Raw genomic sequence first — 17,843 nt, 5'->3', positions numbered from 1 at the left:
GTAAGGATGTTACATAGTAATTTTAATTCAACCACCAATTTCCTTTGAAGGACAAGGTTAGTAAGGATGTTACATAGTAATTTTAATTCAACCACCAATTTCCTTTGAAGGACATGGCGGGAAGCGTAAGTAACTTAGACCCACTGAGCAGGGCCACTGTGCAAGGCTGTGATACTGTACAGGGCCACTGTGCAGAATACCAATCAAGGAACATGCAAGGCAGGTGAGGTGATTCAGTGTGAGATTATAAAATCGATAGGTGGGAAAAATTCCCATTCAATAAGCACAGTAAAGCAATTTCATAGAATTTGGGGCTGATCTGCTGCTACGTGGGCATAAAACCTCCCAAAAAGCACAGTTGTTTTTGCAAGCACTGTGAGCAGGTTTTACCATAACGCAAACAGCATTAATCTAAATGCACTGCCACGACCTCTGGCAGTACACGCAAGCCAACTTCAACCAGCAGTGGAGTCTCTGTGCCATGGAAGCATGCAGGGTCCTCTGGCAAAAAGAGTCACACACAAGCTCACCTGTTGGAAAAGTTGTTCAGGGTAGAGCTCTTAGGGACCAACCTTTATGCTAACCTAATGGAGTGGAATAGAATGAAATTACACTGATCGAGTACATATTCACAGATGAAGGGCATTGCGGTGCTAGCAAAAACAATACAAAAACAAACCATCCAACAAAAGCTTTAAAACAAAACTTAGAAACTGTTTTTAACGGGAAACAGACTTTACAGCAACGTTTTTACCTCATTGTGCCTTTACCACACATTTTTTAGCATGCATATTTTTACCATGTGCATGCCTTTACCACGCATTAAAGGTAAGTTGGGAGGCACGGGGGTCACTCCCCACAAATACATTGTTTTTATATATAAAAACAACACATGGTAATGGCATGCATTGTAAAAGCATGCTCATGGTAAAAACATGCTTGGTAAAAAATGCCTGGTAAAGGTACCACGATTTTTTACCTGGTTGTACCATCGTGCAACCGTTTTTAACACTTTCCTAAACAGAGCTAATTGATTTGATCCCTAAAGATAAGTTACTCCAGAGCAGAGGTCCAAGATAGGACACATTTCTACTTTCAACTCTAGATTTCTTTATGGCTGGTACCGAACACAGTAACTGAAAGTGAGAGTGAAGATGTTATGATGATTTATAATGCTGAAAATGAGTGTCTGGTGACAATTTTTCCAAGGGAATCAAGAGATACATTCAACACAGGGCTTTTAAAAACAACTCTCTCCTTGACTCGCAGCCAATACGGGGTGATTCTAGCCTGTGAAATATGGTCCTATAATATCAACCCATATACAACTCTGATTGCCAAAAACTGGATTTTATGTCAGGACATGGAGGCTAACATTATGCAAATCTAATTTATTGCCCGCTCACAGCAGCAACAATTGAAAGAATTCAGAACTTTAAAACATTCTCGTTAGGTATAAAGTCCAGCAACTAGCAGCCATCTTCCTTCTTTGTTGCTGCTGCTCACAAGATAAGTACTCTCCATTTTACTCTCTTGTGTAAAGTTTTTATTGTGTGCCTTAGTATCCCACCCCTCCTTCCATGGAAGGAACATTTATGTACTGTTCTTTTCCCCTACCCGAGTTGTTGCTTGTGGGCCGATTTTTAAACTTTAGATTTTTCTAACCTTTATTTACAAAGGTATGCTTACAGTACTCCCCACTTTGGTTAAATATGTGTCGCTATGTGCTTGGGAAGCATCTCAGCACTAGTACCTTACGGGACTGAAGCAGCCTTGTTTGCTCATCAATAGCTCCAGGGATCTGGCAGTTGGTGATCAGGTTTGTTTAAAACTGCAGCCAGATGATGCTTGCACGGGGCCACGGGGGTGCGCTGGCCCTTCAGTGGCCCCCACGTGCCTGCTTTGGCCAAGGCTACCTGCTTCTGCCCCTGGCCTAAAGCAACGTGCACTACAGTAAGTGTTCGTCTGGTGGTCCCCCTTCCCTCAGGCATCCCTGGTGCGGCTCGTGTGTTTACGGCACATTGGTCCTTTCATCTCGCCTTCCCGACATCCCTTGTGTGGCACGATTCAATTAAAGAGGAAGTAGACAAAACAAAACTAAAAAAACCCAGAGTAAAGTACCCTAGTGGCCCACCACGCACAGGACGTGCGCATCAGCAGCCATTTTAACAAATTGGGATTGCATTACTGTAAGCAATGGAGGTGGCCATTTTAAACTGTTGGCAATTACGAATTAACACTCCTTGAGAACTGTGGCAGTTGTAGTCTGTTTTATTCTTTCCAACTGCTATTTTTCCACATGGCTGCCTCCAAACTCATCTCTTCCCAATCTTGTCTAGGGTAGCTTGGATTAGCTTTGTTTCTATTGCATTAGTTACTTGGGCTTTTTATTAATGCTTCCCTGGATATCTTGCTGTAGCAACATGTCTGACGAACAACTGGATGTCAGAATCTGGCACTATGGAGGGCAGGAAAAAGGTTCAGATGTTCCAATTTGCATTGACAGTGATGAGGCTTTTGAGCCTGAGATTGATCTCTCTTATTTCTCTGATTTTGACTCTGACCACAAGGACATCGAGGTCAGAAGAAAGGGAACATCAGAAGAGGCATCCATGGCCTCGGGATCCAAGATGGGTATTGTTGACCCCTTGCGGGAGGATATGTTTTATCCCCTTCTAATTAAGCACCCCTTATCCTCTGATTAAGCAGCATCTGAACATGTCACTGATTATATCACTTCTGGTTCAGCAGGTAGATCCCTAAGGCAGTAAGATCTTGTTTGAAACCGGAGAGCCCCGCTCCCTTCTCTCCCTGATAAGGTCGCGATGTCCCCATAACTGGATGCCAAAGTAGAGGCATTTATTAACAAAAGCGCGGAAAGGACCCAAGGACAAGGGCTTGAAGTCCTCCCAGGCTCATCTGCTGGACACAAGTGGTCCTTAGACCAAGATATTTGAGATGGCCGAGGTCGCCTACCTCAAAGACTCACTAGTCAACCTCAAAGAGTTGGGCCAAAGGTCTGTCGGTTTCTTGGAGAATGCGAACACTGCTCTCTCCAATGAGAGAAGGAAGAGACGCCTACTCAAGATCGATCACAAGTTGATCGAGCTGGCGGGCAAGGAAGGGTGTCCTTCCTTTCATGGACATCTCTTCTCTTCATTAAGGACATGGCCAAGTATGTATGAGATTTTAGCTTCATACAAAAATCGTAGCAGGATATCAAGAAGGTATTCCAGGACAAGGTGTTTGGTAGGCCCGGGAGAACGAGGGGTCATTTCCTCGGATGAGGTCAGGCTTCATCAGACCCTTCTTGGGGCGTGGCAACAGGTTCGCCCAGGAGAGCTTTGGGTCCCACCAGGGCTTCTATCCACAGAGACAAAGGTTCCGTGGCAGGTCCTCCAGAGAAGATCGTAGGCAAAGAGGATTTTCTGCAGGTAAGAGTTTCAAAAGACCCTTCATATACCCCTATAAAGGTAGGAGAAGGTTGGCTCAATTTTGTGGGAATTGGAGGCTGGTGACACAGTATACCTGGGTCATGGACACTGTCGGGGGATACAAACTGGAGTTTATAGACTCCCCTGTTCAGGTGAATACACCTCAGGAAATAAAATTCTCTGAGTAAGATTCAGGGTTGCTGATGCAAGAAGTCGTAGACTTGCTGGCCAAAGGGGCTATTCGGGAAGCATCAAACTCCAAGACAGGTTTAGCCCGCAATATTTTCCTGATTAAAAAGAAAGACAAAAGGTATGAGACCAGTGATAAACTTGAAGTAAGCGATTGGGTGGTCTGCAACCAGTTCAAAATGGAGGATAGTTGGGAATAGGGGTCTCTAGTTGGCAGTCACTTGCACCCTGCCTAAGTAGGGAACCGTCCTTCTAGTCAGGACAAGTGAGTTACTCACTTTAGATAACCCCTGCTCACCCCATTTGTAGCTTGGCAAGAGCAAACAGGATTATCACAAGGGCAATGTGTAAAGTATTTGTACCCAAACATACAGTAACACTGAAAACACCACAAATGGAGACCTCACTAGTTAAGAAAAAGAAAGTATTTTTATCTAAACCAAACAAGACCAAAACGACAAAAATCCAACATGCACAACTCAAAATATGACTTTTAAAAGGAATAAAGCAAATCTGTCCATAGAAAACTATGGGTTTGTGATTTTTAACATACAATACCTCAAAAGCGCCAAAATTCGTAGGCCAAAAACAGACGCTGAGGAGGGAAGCCACGGATAACACAGTGATGCATCAGTTCCTGAGTCCTTGGGGAGGAAATGCAACAGTTCTGCTGCACGCAGGAGAAGTGATACATCGAATCTGGACTGCAGGGGGAAGTGAGGCATTGATTCTAAGATGGTACTGGTCTGCAGGCCCTCTGATGCAGATGTGTGGTGTATAGGTACGATGAGGAAATCCGGGGCACGCTGGAGGTCGATGAGGCAGCGGCAAACAGGCGTGCCGTTGTTTTTTTTCAACTGCGGTCCCACGATGTGTCGTTGTCTTTCAGCCGCACAGCAGGGCCTGCGTCTGAGTGGTGATCTAAGGCTTCAGAGGTCGGTGCACTGGACTTGGCGTGCAGCAGATTTTTCAGCCTCTGACAGGAGCTGCATCGATTCTTCAGCCGCACAGTGGTTGAATGGAAATTATTCCCACACGGTGGTGGAAAAACAGGTGCTGGAAAGGCTAGGCATCAATTTAAAAGTTTCTTTAGTTCTTTGCAGCAGGAACAACCTCCAAGGGCCCAGCATTTGAATTTGAACCACAAGGCAGGTCAGACTCCCAGCAATGAAATTCAAGGATGCTACTGATGAAGTCTCTGTGTCCCGGAGACTTCAGGACAAGAGGCAAACTCTGCCTCAAGCCCTTGGAGATCTTCTTTAAGAACGATACCACACCAGGGCAAAAGTTATAGTCCTTTTCTCTGCCCACAGACAGAAGCAGCAACTGCAGGCCACCCAAACAAAGCAACACACAGCAAAGGGGCAGTACTTCTCCTTGCAGCTCTTCAGCTCTTCTTCTTGGCAGGGTCCTCTTAGTTCCAGAAGTGATCTTAAGTTTTGGGATAGGTCCAATACGTATACCCTATTTTCTCTTTGTAGTCTTTGTTTCCAGAGTCTCTGAGCTAAGTAAAAAACAGTTATGTTCTCCCTGCTCCAGCTGCACTACAGAAGGCGAAGACCGCATAGTGCAGAGCACACACAGACTATTCAGGTGCTAGTGAAAAGTCTTCCCACTACTCTAACTACCCTAGTACTGATGTTCAGAGATGTAATCCTAGGATCAGGGAGACAATTTCATTCTCTAGAGGAACAGGGCTGCCTTGTTCGAATGGTTTAGAGGATTTCAGTAGACAGTGGAAAATCTCAGAGCTTTCTGCAGATGCTTTCCAACTCATATCAGAGTTGTTGGCATATGGAACAAGGAAAGCATATCAATTGACTTGTAAAAAATGGGTTTGTAGGTGTATTCAACAGAATTATGGTCCTATTTCAACTGATTTAGTACATGTGGTTAACTATCTAACGGAGTTGTTAGGCTCAGGTTTGTCCTACAGAACAAAACAGTGAAAGCCTACAGGTTGGCTATAGTGGCCAGACATTGCTTGGTAGATGGTATTTCTGTTGTCCACAACTTACTGACTAAAATAATCACGAGTAGCATGTGGGTACTGAACTCACCTACAGGAAAGTAGACTTCTTTATGGGAAATTAGGGACATCTTCCATGTTTTAACAAATTGGGGTGAGAACTCTAGCCTGTCGTTAAAACGTATTTCTTACAAACTGAGGGATTTACTCTGCCTGGTGTCATTTAGGCAGACTTCAGACGCAAGGGCCCTAGATGTCAACCACTGTTTTCTTCCCTTATTTTAGTTGAATGAAAGGTATTGGAAAAATACAGCAAGTTTGAAAAATAATGTAACACAGTTTCACACAGGTAGCCTCTTAGGGCAGTCCCCCCCACCACTTTGGCAAGATAGGTGAAAGAGGTCATGAGAAAGGCTGGTGTGGATGTCACTGGATTTGGGGCTCAATCCATTACGAAGGGAGCTCATCAGTGATGTCCCTGACCATGTAATGAAAGATGTAATATGTGAGGTAACAAGCAGTGCATTGCTGAGGTGTAAGTTATAATTAGCTTGGGTATCTATAGCTGCCGAATTTCTCTAGTTTTGTACAAGGGAAATCTGAGCCTAACCATAACGTCCCTGTAACCTTCGTTTTTTTTCAGCGAATTTCTAAGTTTTTCAAATTCTATTTCCTAACTATAACATCCCTGTAACCTTTGTTTTCTAAATAGAATTTCTATTGTTTTTTTAAATAGTAATTGCGTTTGCGGAGTGGTGGAGAAAAGGGGTGTGACCTCTGACCAGCTCTCAGCAATGCTGCTGTGTCGGACTTACTGGAGGTAACAGGAGGGCTTCTGGGCCCCAAGACACCTCAGCATCCGAAAATACTTCATCTCCCATCCAGCAGTGCACCAGAAGGCGCGTTTGCAGAGTGGTGAAGAAAGGGGGCAGGGCCTCCAAACACTTGTCAGAAATTCTGCTGTGTGGGACTTACTGCAGGTTATAGGAGGGCTTGTTGCCCCCAAGAACACTCTAGATCAAGGGGACTTCATCCCTCAACCAGAAGTTCACCATGAGGTGTGTTTGGAGAGTGGAGGAGAAAGGGGGTGTAGCCTCCGAAGTCCTCTCAGCAATCACACTCTATGGGACTTACTGGAGGTAACAAGAGGGCTTGTTGAACCCCAAGGACCCTCTGGAGCCAAGGGGACTTCATTCCCTAACCAGAAGAGTGCCAGGAGGCGCATTTGCAGAGTGGTGGTAAAAGGGGGCGGGCCTCCAGTGACTTGCCGATCCCTTTTTTTTTTTCTTTTTTTGTATTATTAGGGAAGGGGAATTGCAGGGCCTCTTTCCTGGGTCGATTTCGGTCCTGGTGACCCTATGCCCTGGGCCAGGCCTTTTCTGGATGGAGGAGAGGAGTGCCGCAGCCCCCCCTCCTGGGCCTATTTCAGACCCAGGGACTTCATCCCCCGGGGCCTGGCCTTTTTCTTTATTTTAAATAAAAAAACAAGGGGAGGGGGCCGCACAACCGATTCTCCCAAGGGCCCGGCCTCTAGAGTAGATGTCCTGGTCCCACCCAGGGCACCCACTTTCTAGTGTTGGGGACCGCGGGGTGCCTCAAGGCCCCGCGGTCCCTGCTGGCTTCCCGCTTTCTGTGGGAGCAGGCATTGCTTTGACAGTGAGGGAGCTGCTAGCATGCAGCTCCCTCTCTGTCAAAGCAATTGTGCTCACTTTCAGCAAGCGAGAGCATTTTCAATGCTCAATGCTCTTGCTTACTGAAAGCAAGCATAGTTTGCTATGGCTTGGCGTGAGTAGTAAAGCTTCCGCAAAGCCAGAGCAAACAGCTACCTCCCAAGGATGGGCACCTCAGCAGGTAGCAGGAGCCGACCCTGGGGGGTTGCGGTCCCCAGGGTCATCTATGGCTCCAGGAGATGGGCCATCTCCATTGCAGGTCACAGCCCCTAGGAAGTAAAAAATAAAAAATAAATAAATAAATTATATATATATATATCCATATATAGATAGAGAGAGACACAGATAGATGTCATGTGATTCCTACATAGCTCTTCAGCATACAACATTTGGTAACCTCGTGGATTTGATCAGCTCATGTCTCTCACCACCACAAATCTTCTAATGCAGATTACACCAAAAATCCAATTAGCATCTTAAATTAGGACAGTGGCTATTTGAGTACCACTAACATTTTATTATTTGTACTTGGCTGGCAGCAATGACCATTAGATGCAGAAAACCTTTCTGTACATCAGTACCACGCAACCAATAGGAATCATGCATGTACAATCCCCCGGCATGCCTGGGAGATGAAGGAAGGGTAGCCGTGTTTACGTTCCATCTATCTGCCTAGTGATGTCTTTGCATCTAGGAGCATTATCTTGCAATAGGGTGCACAGAACCAGCTGTGAGAGCAGGGAAGAATCACAGATGCAGAAAGGATAGATAGGTGCTCCTGATGGGCCAGTATGGATTGTGTAAATCTCAGGTGTGTCCTTACATGTGGTCGATGTCAGCCTGTGAGAGGTAATTCTGCTACCAGATTAAGGGAACAGCACCATTGAAGTTATAGGCAGGATTAATAGAAAAATAATTTAGTCTTTTGGAGATACCAACTGGGTAACTGTCAGTGACTCAACTGCATTTTTTTAAATTAAAAAAAAGTACATGGTTATGAACCGTGATTAATAGTTTCTGTAAGACCAACTCTTACATATTTCTTTTGTTTCATCAGACTTTGCGTTTCCTCTCATTAAAAAAACACAACTAAACTAACAGATCTAGTTTGCAACAAAAGGATGTACTCTTCATATTGGAAGTAGACCTGCGTGTGCATCTAGGGATAAAAATTAACTTAATTAAAGAGCGAATAACAGACCAATCACATAAGAGATACGAGCAATTTCCAAGGTTTGTAAGCCCTGCAATTACGGCCTCGCAATTCTTGGAAAATGTTAGCGGTATCTGCAGCAAGCAAGGAGCTGATGGCTGATCTGGTTAACAGCACTTTGGGGAGCATCCTTTTGCTATTTTAAGCACTATGAGCGAGGAGTATCAATCCAGCACAACACTACTGTTTGGATGGATAGACCAGGCTAATTTGTGATTGCGGAAATTGTACACTAAACAATGACACAAAATACTCAGGGCCACGTTGCCAAAATAAGGGTGTGTCAGAGCTCTAGGACGATTTAACAGTGGAATAGAATGGTTATGTCAGGAACGGCTCATGAATCAAACACAAGTTTTCTTTGGAAGGAGCGTTTTAAAGATATTTTAATTTTCATCGTAGACCACTAAAGCCAAATGGAATTAATCCCATTGGCTGTGACAAGGAAAGCGTTTAGTTGGACTCTAATAAAAGTCTTGGCACTAGAGCTTTTCACGTGTCTGAAGAGTTAGAGGTCCACTGTCCAGGGGGGAGTCTTCTGACCTCCAGAACAAACACAAATAATGCGGCGAAAGACCACATCAAAAACTAGAAGCCTCATTCTTATAACTGATCTTTATGTATCTTCTCGAAGAGAAATAAAAAGTAATACACAAGATAACGTTTTATTTACTTACTTTTGGGAAAGTGTTGCAGCCACAGTCTCGCCTGGCTTTTGGGGCTTACTCACTCAATAAATCCCCAAGGCACAATGCTGGGCTGTACTGCTAAGGCAGAGAAGCCCCAGCAGAAATATCAATTTACACAAACTGACAACAATGAATGGGCTTGAGGAAGGAGTGTCGATTGCTTCTTTTCAAGCTTGCACATTACACACTATAGTGTAACGAGGAACACAACACAGCTTGATGCGGTCTCATCTTGCGTTGTCACCAGATGTCAACATCTGCGCAGAGAATCTTGTGCAAATAAATGGGAACCATGTTCAGGGCTGGACTGGCCATAGCAGGCACAGGGTGTTTCCCCGGTAGGCTGCTAGGGTGGGGGCCAGTTTTGGGCCCATGGTGGGCCGGTTTTGTTACCGGGGATCGGCAATATCGGTCCCTGGTAACAAAATCGTCCGAAACAGGGGGGGGGGGGAGAGAGGGGGCCGGGGGGAGAGAGGGGCCGGCAGCTGAGCAGTTTGCCAGGGCCGGTTTCTGTTCCCAGTCCGGCCCTGACCATTTTGAGTGCTGGCATAAGAGACACATCTTTCACTCACCACGTCTCGAAAGACAACAGCACGTAGTCGATTAATGTCAACATCCTGCAGGAGTCGATCAGGATCCTTTATTGGAGATATATTCCCAGGGACATTTTCAACAGGGGACTGAGGGAAAATAAGTTATGAAAAAAAGACTAGTTGTTAAACACTGATTAAAAAATCACTTCTGTTGCGTCACATGCAATTATGGTAATACATTTTCTAACTGATTTATAGCAGCTAAACCCACGTGATATACAAGGCAACTTTGCATGCAGCTTGGTAAGGAATCCGTAGCGAGAATTCATATGATTCCAAATGCACAGTAGAAAGGGGCAGTCTTTTCTCATCATGTACAATGTGTATTAACATGTTGTACTACAATGCATCTAACACCTGTGAGTATTTACAAGTTATAGTGATGAGGTAATATGTATATGTTTATTAAACTGCGAATGAAAATGCACATTAACTTGACACACTAATTGTGCAGTGAATGGAAGAAAATGGATGAAGACCAGTAGGGACTAAGCTGCAACAGTAAATAAACATTGGCAAAGCCAATAGGACCAGCCTTGGCAAACTGGTGTAGTGGTTCTTTTTTAATGGAAACATAAGCCACGACAATAAAACGAAGAAGACATGCCACTGCCTAAACATGACAGTCATTTGCTTGCAATAACAAAACGTACATTTCAAAATAAAGGAATCCTAGCATAGAATTTTAACAGGGCAGCGTGGGTGCTCTCAAGCTGGCAGGTGCACATACAGGAAGTAAAGGAACACTTGTTAGTTTTAATGCATAGCACGGGAAAATATAATTTGTATGGGTGCATGGAAAAGGTACCATAGCTTCCAATTCCTGTGATGTGAAGATATAGTGCATAAAATGTCTAGAAAAAAATGAAGGCGATAAAAAATGGAAAAACAATGGCAAAAATGTAAGTATCAGCCCTCCAACCCTCGCACTGAAGTGCCCATTTTTTTAGGTGGTGAGCACATTACATCAGGCACAATGTCATGGCCCATCGTGCAATAGATCCAGTGGTTAAAGCGGGCTGGCGCACTGCCCTATGCCATTTACTGAAGGGGCCTTAAGCAAAATGTGAATGATAATTGATCAGGCCAGAGGATCAACAGTGCTTATCCCAATCCGCTCTGTGTATGTACATATGAATGTATTTTTAATTTATGACTTATTACAGAAAGCTAGCAAGACAGCTGCAGGTGTCTCTAGGACAGACCTAGTAGGATTTCTCAATGAAGATAATTGAAATAAATGTATGATGCTGCTTGGACTTTATGCCATTCGAAATCCATTTGCAAAATGCTGCCGAGTATGTCAAAAAAAGATTCAGGGGTAACTCAGAAGTTCCTACACTGATAGGTGTCAGGGGTCAAACACATTATTACAATATGAAGGGAACAACTGGAAGAGACCCAGAGGTGCGGTAGCACAGTGGAAACCAGCCTAAGCCCAGAGACCGAGCAAGAATAGTAAGGAGTCAAAATAGGAATAAATACAAACTTCTAGGTTAGACGATAACCCTTGTTTAAATAGTGGTGTTGTTTGATCGGCTGAGATCTATTGTAACTGTGTCTCCGCAACACAAATAGATATTTTTGTTTCATTGTGGCAGTGAGAAGAAAGCATGCATGCCCTTACAGATCACACATAAATTATAATACTTTAGAAAGATACTGTGTATACTCATGCTGCCCATCATTAGATGTTAGTAGGGCTGCCTCCTGATAGGATTGGATTGTAAAATTGATTAACTTATCCTTTCTAAGACAAAAGTATTAAGACAAACTATGCTCTTTCCATTGATACAGGTATCCTACCTCTGAATAACTCTCACCAGAAAATGCACAAACAATGGGGTTTTAAACCACCACAATGACTATCATGCAGAGCGGTGCTCAATTAAATATTATTAATATACCAACATTCTAACAATTCTATAGCTATGTGGATATCAGTGTCACTAAGATAGCACACTATGAATACAAGTCAAGACAAGTAAAACACGGTCACTATTTATCCAAACATCAGGTGTAACTTTGACAGCAAAAGTGGGTCTTTCCCATATGATTCCTTATATGTGCCCAGAGGCTCTTCCAAATTTAGGTGTGCTTTAACCTAAAAAGCACCCCGGCAATCCCTTGAGTTTGAGATTCCCTACAGGAATAGGCCACGTTCAGTCTCGGTTGACCAACAAGATGTTAGTTAAAGTTGTACGTGGAAGGGTTGTGTAAGCACTTGGCTTTATGGCCACTGAGAGCCTGAGGAAGAGTACCAGTACTAAGAACACTGAGTGGAGCAAAAATTAAAATGGATGGAAGAATCACAGTGGGTGAGAAATTAATTAAAGGAGAAAATTAAAGGGGGAGGGCTTGGCTAACAAAGCAAATATAGTGAAAAGATCTTGAAAGAAACCAGTGCTACATTCTGGGTACTGCACTTCCGTTTGAGCTTACAGTTTACGGTCATCGCCAGTACCTTAGAGGACGCCGCCGTGGTGACGTTTTGTAAATTCTCCTGCGTTTTGCTGCTTGAGAGCGAAGATTTGGTGCCTCTTTCTCTCTGCCTTTGTCGACATTCCAAGCAATTTCTCACAGCGACGCAGCACACTAAATAACATAAATGTAAAAATTAAATACAGCAGCAGAAAAACATGAATTATTAGCATGGTTCAAAAAAGCAATGAGTAGTCTGAATTCAAGGAGAAATAGATGGATAAATCAGAGCAAGTCTTGGAAATGAACAGAACACGAGAGATGGCTTCAACTTCAATTCAACATACTCAGCACAACTTATGTGTAGATATGCCAAACAAGGACCTTTCTATGTCCCAAAAGAAGACCTGCACTAGGCAATATTGAGTAAAGCTTCTCCTCTCTAAATTATCCAATTCAAATATCAAATACTGTTGTTTCATACTGTGACTCCTTTTCACCATCACAGGAAGCCGACACATACCATCTGAGGCTGCAACAGGAGCAGAACTGAACTTCACAGGGAGGAAAGACAGATTCTTCATCCATGCTTCAGACTCAAAAAGAGCATCACAAGTAATCAAGGATGCCAATTTCAAGGGGTTGAAGGTCAGAATATTTTTAGCATAAATATCATCTGACAGAAATATTGTCTCCTAAATATCATTTACAAAAATATCCTTTTGGGTGTAGGTTTTCTACTAACTCCAATGGGTGAGAGGATATTTTTGTAAATGATATTTAGTACCCAGTATTTCTACCAGACAATATTTTGGTTTGGATATTCTGGTACCTACTGAGAGAGGCAAGACAGGCCAAACCATGGAGGAGACTGGCCTACATCATGTTGAGAGAGATGAGGCAGAAACGCTGGCAAGGAAGATACCAGGCTGCCAAGGACTCTGTGGCTACGCAGACTGGTCAATGTATGTCAGAGGACAGCAGGTGGGAGAAGCCATCTGTAGCGGGGAAAACCAGCTGACTAGCGAGAGCCAACAGTACACAAGAAATCCCTTTTCTTAACAGAGATCTTTCAGTGCATCAACCGAGCTGCCAGAAATGGGCTTAAGGTGCATTAATTGCTACAATGGCCCAAGCTATGGAGCATCGTCTGGGGCAAGTTCTTCTTTTCTGGATGGGCTGTAAATAGAAATAAAAGCTACAAAGAAAGAAACGAGGACAGAACCATAGGAGAAGGAGTTTAGGCACTTCTCTGGTGGAGGAATTGTTAACGCACTCATGTCTAGCAGCACCTCTATCCTCTTTTAGTCGGGAGGTGCAAAGGTTAATTATTAAAAAGAGGGCCGGCCGACCCATCTTAACACTGTTACATCACCATTCATAAACCCTCCATATGTCTCTTTAGCAATGAAGCACTAGACCCTCACAAGTTGTTTAAAAGTCCTAAGTAAGTTTAAGATGACAAACTGATGACCGCAGCAGAGAAAAGTGAAGAAAAGCACGGTCCCTATAACCAATTACATTCTCTGAACTTATTATGAAGTGTAGTATAAGAGGCCTAATAAAGACAAAATAAAAAAAATATAAGTCCCAAACGAAATCCCATTTAATAGCCATGTCATTCTTACACTATAACACATTGAAAATAAACAGAACACCTTAATTTAATTGACAGTATCATTGGACTTACAGCCCTGGTCCACTGATTCAAGATTAAGAAGCAAATCCCAATACTAGACAGTCACATACCTCAGCCAGACGTATAAAATCCATATGAGTTTACAGAGTAAATCGACCAATAAGGATTTATAGAGTGTTGCTAATCACCTGATAGGTCATAATGAGGCTTCTCTTTGGAAAATGCAGTTCTTTTCTTATTCCAACTTTTATGGAATAGGTTGTTTTCAGGTCGTCCCTAACTGAAAGAGCCAGCAATTAGAGATCCTTCTAGAGTAATTTCAATAAAATCTGCTAGTTTGATCCAGTCTCTGGTCCATAAGACTAATGACACACTGATTAGCGATTTCAGCCCTGTACCTTTACCAAGTTTAAATGCAAATATTGTTATTCACCAGGTCCAGTTCTGGCACTTCCTTGAATTGAAACATACAACTATACCATAGCTGGCCTTATATTAAAAGCTGGACAGTATAGCTCAGTGTCTTCCAAACTTTTTGGACCCGCAGCTCTTTTCACCAGTTGGCCGTTGGCTGTGGTTCCCCATTACATTACTATTTTTTGATGGGGGGCGGAGAATGTAAGGCCGAACTCTGTAGGACTTCCATTTTAATCCCTGAAAAGAATAGGAATGAAGGTATGGAGAGCTTCTCATATCATTTTCCTATAATCGTTCTCTTTTGAGGTCCTGCTCAAATGTGGTTTACTTCTTAGATTGTTTCTATAAAGACACACACTTCTAAGTATAAATTATATTCAAATATGATACGAAGTCCTGCACCTTGGGGGTAAGTACAAGTGAGAAAATGGAGATTTAACTGAATTTGGGGACCATCTTCATCAAACCCATTATTATAATCTAAATGACATAGCTCTTATAAGCTTTAGTGTGAGGCTACTTAGCCGAAAGTGTGTGATAAATGCATATCATATCATAATTCAACACTAATCCTCTGTGGGTCCCGGAGTAGCGTGCTACCCGCTGAAAAAGCGCTTCGACGCCTCGTCAGGGGTAGTAAGCGCTATATAAAATGCAATTACAATACAATACAATACAATATTGCAAGCTCAGGACCAGTAATATTTCTATTTATGGTTATTTCTCGAACCGGATTTTAGAAACAAATATAATAGACATATATAATTTAAAAAACAAAATGACTGCTACATCACACCCTGTGACATTTGGCAACCACTGAAAGGTTACATACAGTCCCATACCATTGACTCCTGATGGAACGACCTACACCCGTACATTGCTGATTGGTTTTTCCGCGTGTTGGCCGGGTATTGTGTACAACCCAAGATATTCCTTGTGAGGGTAAAGAATGTACCTCTATACCAGTAATATTGCTTTGATTGTACTTAGTGAGATTGCTGCGATCTACTTACTATTTCTTTTTTTTACTAAGTATGCAGAATATGCTCCTTTGTATTAGTCTTTTGTTGGGTGTTGTCTGTAATGAGACGTCTCTATTCAACATGTTGGTGAATGCTGGCTCTGCCACTATGGTTTACTGTCTTGTTCAACTATGCGCTTGGTTGTAATGTCTTTGAAATACTCAAAAAAATATATTTTAAAAAAATGACTGCATACTAAATGTCCAGGTGCAACTACGAGAGTTCCTATACCCGTTTCTAGCTGCTCAGTGCTCTCACTACCCAACCCGTGCACTACTCTCCTCGTGAACTAACTAAAGACATGCTGCTGCGCCTCCTCCGATCAGGGTCCATGGGGAGTTTGGAACTCTTGCTGACTTCCTTCCTCTCACCTCTCCCTGCATTCGAAGGCCCAAGGCTGCAGCAGCAGAGAGAGAACGAAAGAAAACACAGAACTACAGCTGCCAAACGGAGATACAAATCAAGGAGCTAAGCGGCAACAAGTGCAACACCTAGTGGGCGCCAGGTGCAGTGCATGCAAACGGCCAACATAATTCCTGATGGATTCTTCTCAGCAACTGTGACCGTGGCGGCCCTGGCTGGTTTTAGTGGCGCACCAGGGTGCTGTGGCGCACAGTTTGGGAACCACTGGGTTGTAGCTAATAATCCAATTTAAAGATTGCTTACAGTGGGTGGGACTCCATTAGAGAGGCTCACGACATAACAGAATTTTTAACACATTCGACCACAGCATATAGATACATACTCCTCTGACCAACTGGACAACTCTTTTATTGCCAAACAGCAGCTAAACAACTGAAAGCCCCTTTTGATCGAACAAACCACCACCCTCATGTATGCCATCTACTCAGGAGCCCCCTCAGACCCATTAATTATGTGCTTATATATAGCGCTGGAATCACTCCCGAAGGGGTACCTCCGCGCTTCGACCGCTGCGAAACCCTTCCTGGCTTCCCTGAGAGATGGTCCCTTAATGGGTATCTCCAGGGTGAGACCAGGCATCCCCGGCGGTCTGGTGGGGCCGTTAGTGAAGATGAGGCAAGCTAGTGCCCAGAGTTGCCGAGTGTGATCGCTGATCAGAGTGGGCACCGAGGCGAGAGAATTATCGAGTCCGCTGACCCTGGTCCAGAAACCTGCCGCGTCGGGAATCGAACCCTGGTCCCGGGCCGTCCTCTGCTCTCGGGTCTGCCGCCTCTAACCAGTGAGCCACACTACTCCATACTCCATACCCATGCCCCCCTTTATGTAAACCTTGGAAGAACAATCATGTCCTCGCCCTCCGCACTATCATTAACACCTCCATAACCACCACCACCTTCCTGTCTTGCTCAAATAATGCAGAAGTTAATTTAAGAAACTAACAGCAGATCTCAACACTTTCAGTAGGTACAGATGCATACCTGCCTTTTCCAGCTAAAGTCATTGAGAAACCATCAATACCCAACCCGCAGACCACTGTGGACACCATCAACTCCTAGACCGCTTTCAATCAGGCATTTGCACCAATCACAGCACAGAGGCAGCCCTCATTGCAGCGCCGTTGACCGAGGAGAAATGGCCGCACTAATCCTTCTCAACATCTCCGCAGCTTTCAATACGGTCTCCCACAAGTCACTCATCAGAAAGCTTCAGCACTTTGGTGTCTGCAGACTGGCCCTTAAGTTCCTCCTTCCTCTCAGACAGAACTCAAATAGTTCGACTTCTTCCCTACACCTCAGAACCCTAGAAACTCATCTGTGAAGATAGTCCAGGATTGTTGCTTATCCCAACACTTGTTAATGTCTACATGACACCCCTTGTGGACATCGTCAAAGCCCACGGCATAAACATAGTATCCTATGCAGATGACACAGCTCATCCTCTCCCTTTCAGACTGAACCAGAACCACCAAAGCGAACTTCACCAACTGCATGAGAAACGTCGCTGCTTGGATGAAAAACAACTGCCTCCAGCTCAACACAGACAAACCGAAGCCCTAATCTTTGGCGGCAACCACCCCATCTGGGACGCCTCTTGGTGGCCATCTGAACTTGGGCAGCAGACCATGCCAAGAACTTCCATCATCCTGGACACCAACCTCTCGATGAGCAGACAGATCAATTATGTCTTCTCATCATGCTTCCAGATGCTGCAAGTGCTACTCAAGGTTTTCAAATGGATCCCACTGACACCAGATGAATGGTCACTCAGGCTGTTATCACAAGTAGACTTGATTATGGAAACAACCTCTACAACCTCTACATTGGAATCCCAGCCCATGTCCTACCCAGACTCAGGACCACCCAGAACTCCACTGACAGACTCATCCTGAATATTCCGGAAAATACCCACATCCCGCCACACCTCAATAATCTACACTGGCACTCAGTCCAGGAATGATGTAAGTTCGAGCTACTCATCTATGCCTACAAAGCTCTCTACAACACCACTCAGTTTACTTCAACCACCGCCTCAACTTCCACCAACCTACCAGACACCTTCAATATGCGTCCCAGGCAAGAGCACACCTTCCTCGTATCAAGAAGATCAGAAGAAGAGGACGCCCCTTCTCATATCTCGCAGCCAAAACCTGGAACGACCTCTCGGA

General features: G+C 43.9%; 1 protein-coding gene across 7 annotated transcripts in view; it reads right to left on the bottom strand.

The window, feature by feature from the left end:
- Positions 1–17,843, bottom strand: part of NBEA (neurobeachin) — a 1,787,704-nt gene that overhangs the window by 1,047,135 nt on the left and 722,726 nt on the right. For all 7 annotated transcript variants that reach the window (XM_078657170.1, XM_078657173.1, XM_078657172.1 and 4 more), the window contains 2 exons: positions 12,222–12,352; positions 9,737–9,844 (listed from right to left, as the gene is read on the bottom strand). In XM_078657170.1, the coding sequence (XP_078513296.1) occupies positions 9,737–9,844; positions 12,222–12,352 (239 nt within the window). The remainder of the gene's footprint in view (positions 1–9,736; positions 9,845–12,221; positions 12,353–17,843) is intronic.

The sequence above is a fragment of the Lissotriton helveticus genome, chromosome 8 (genome assembly GCF_964261635.1).
Source record: "Lissotriton helveticus chromosome 8, aLisHel1.1, whole genome shotgun sequence".
NCBI classification, from domain to species: Eukaryota; Metazoa; Chordata; class Amphibia; order Caudata; family Salamandridae; genus Lissotriton; species Lissotriton helveticus.
Note: the sequence above shows the minus strand (reverse complement) of the source record. Positions and strands in the feature narration are given on the sequence as shown.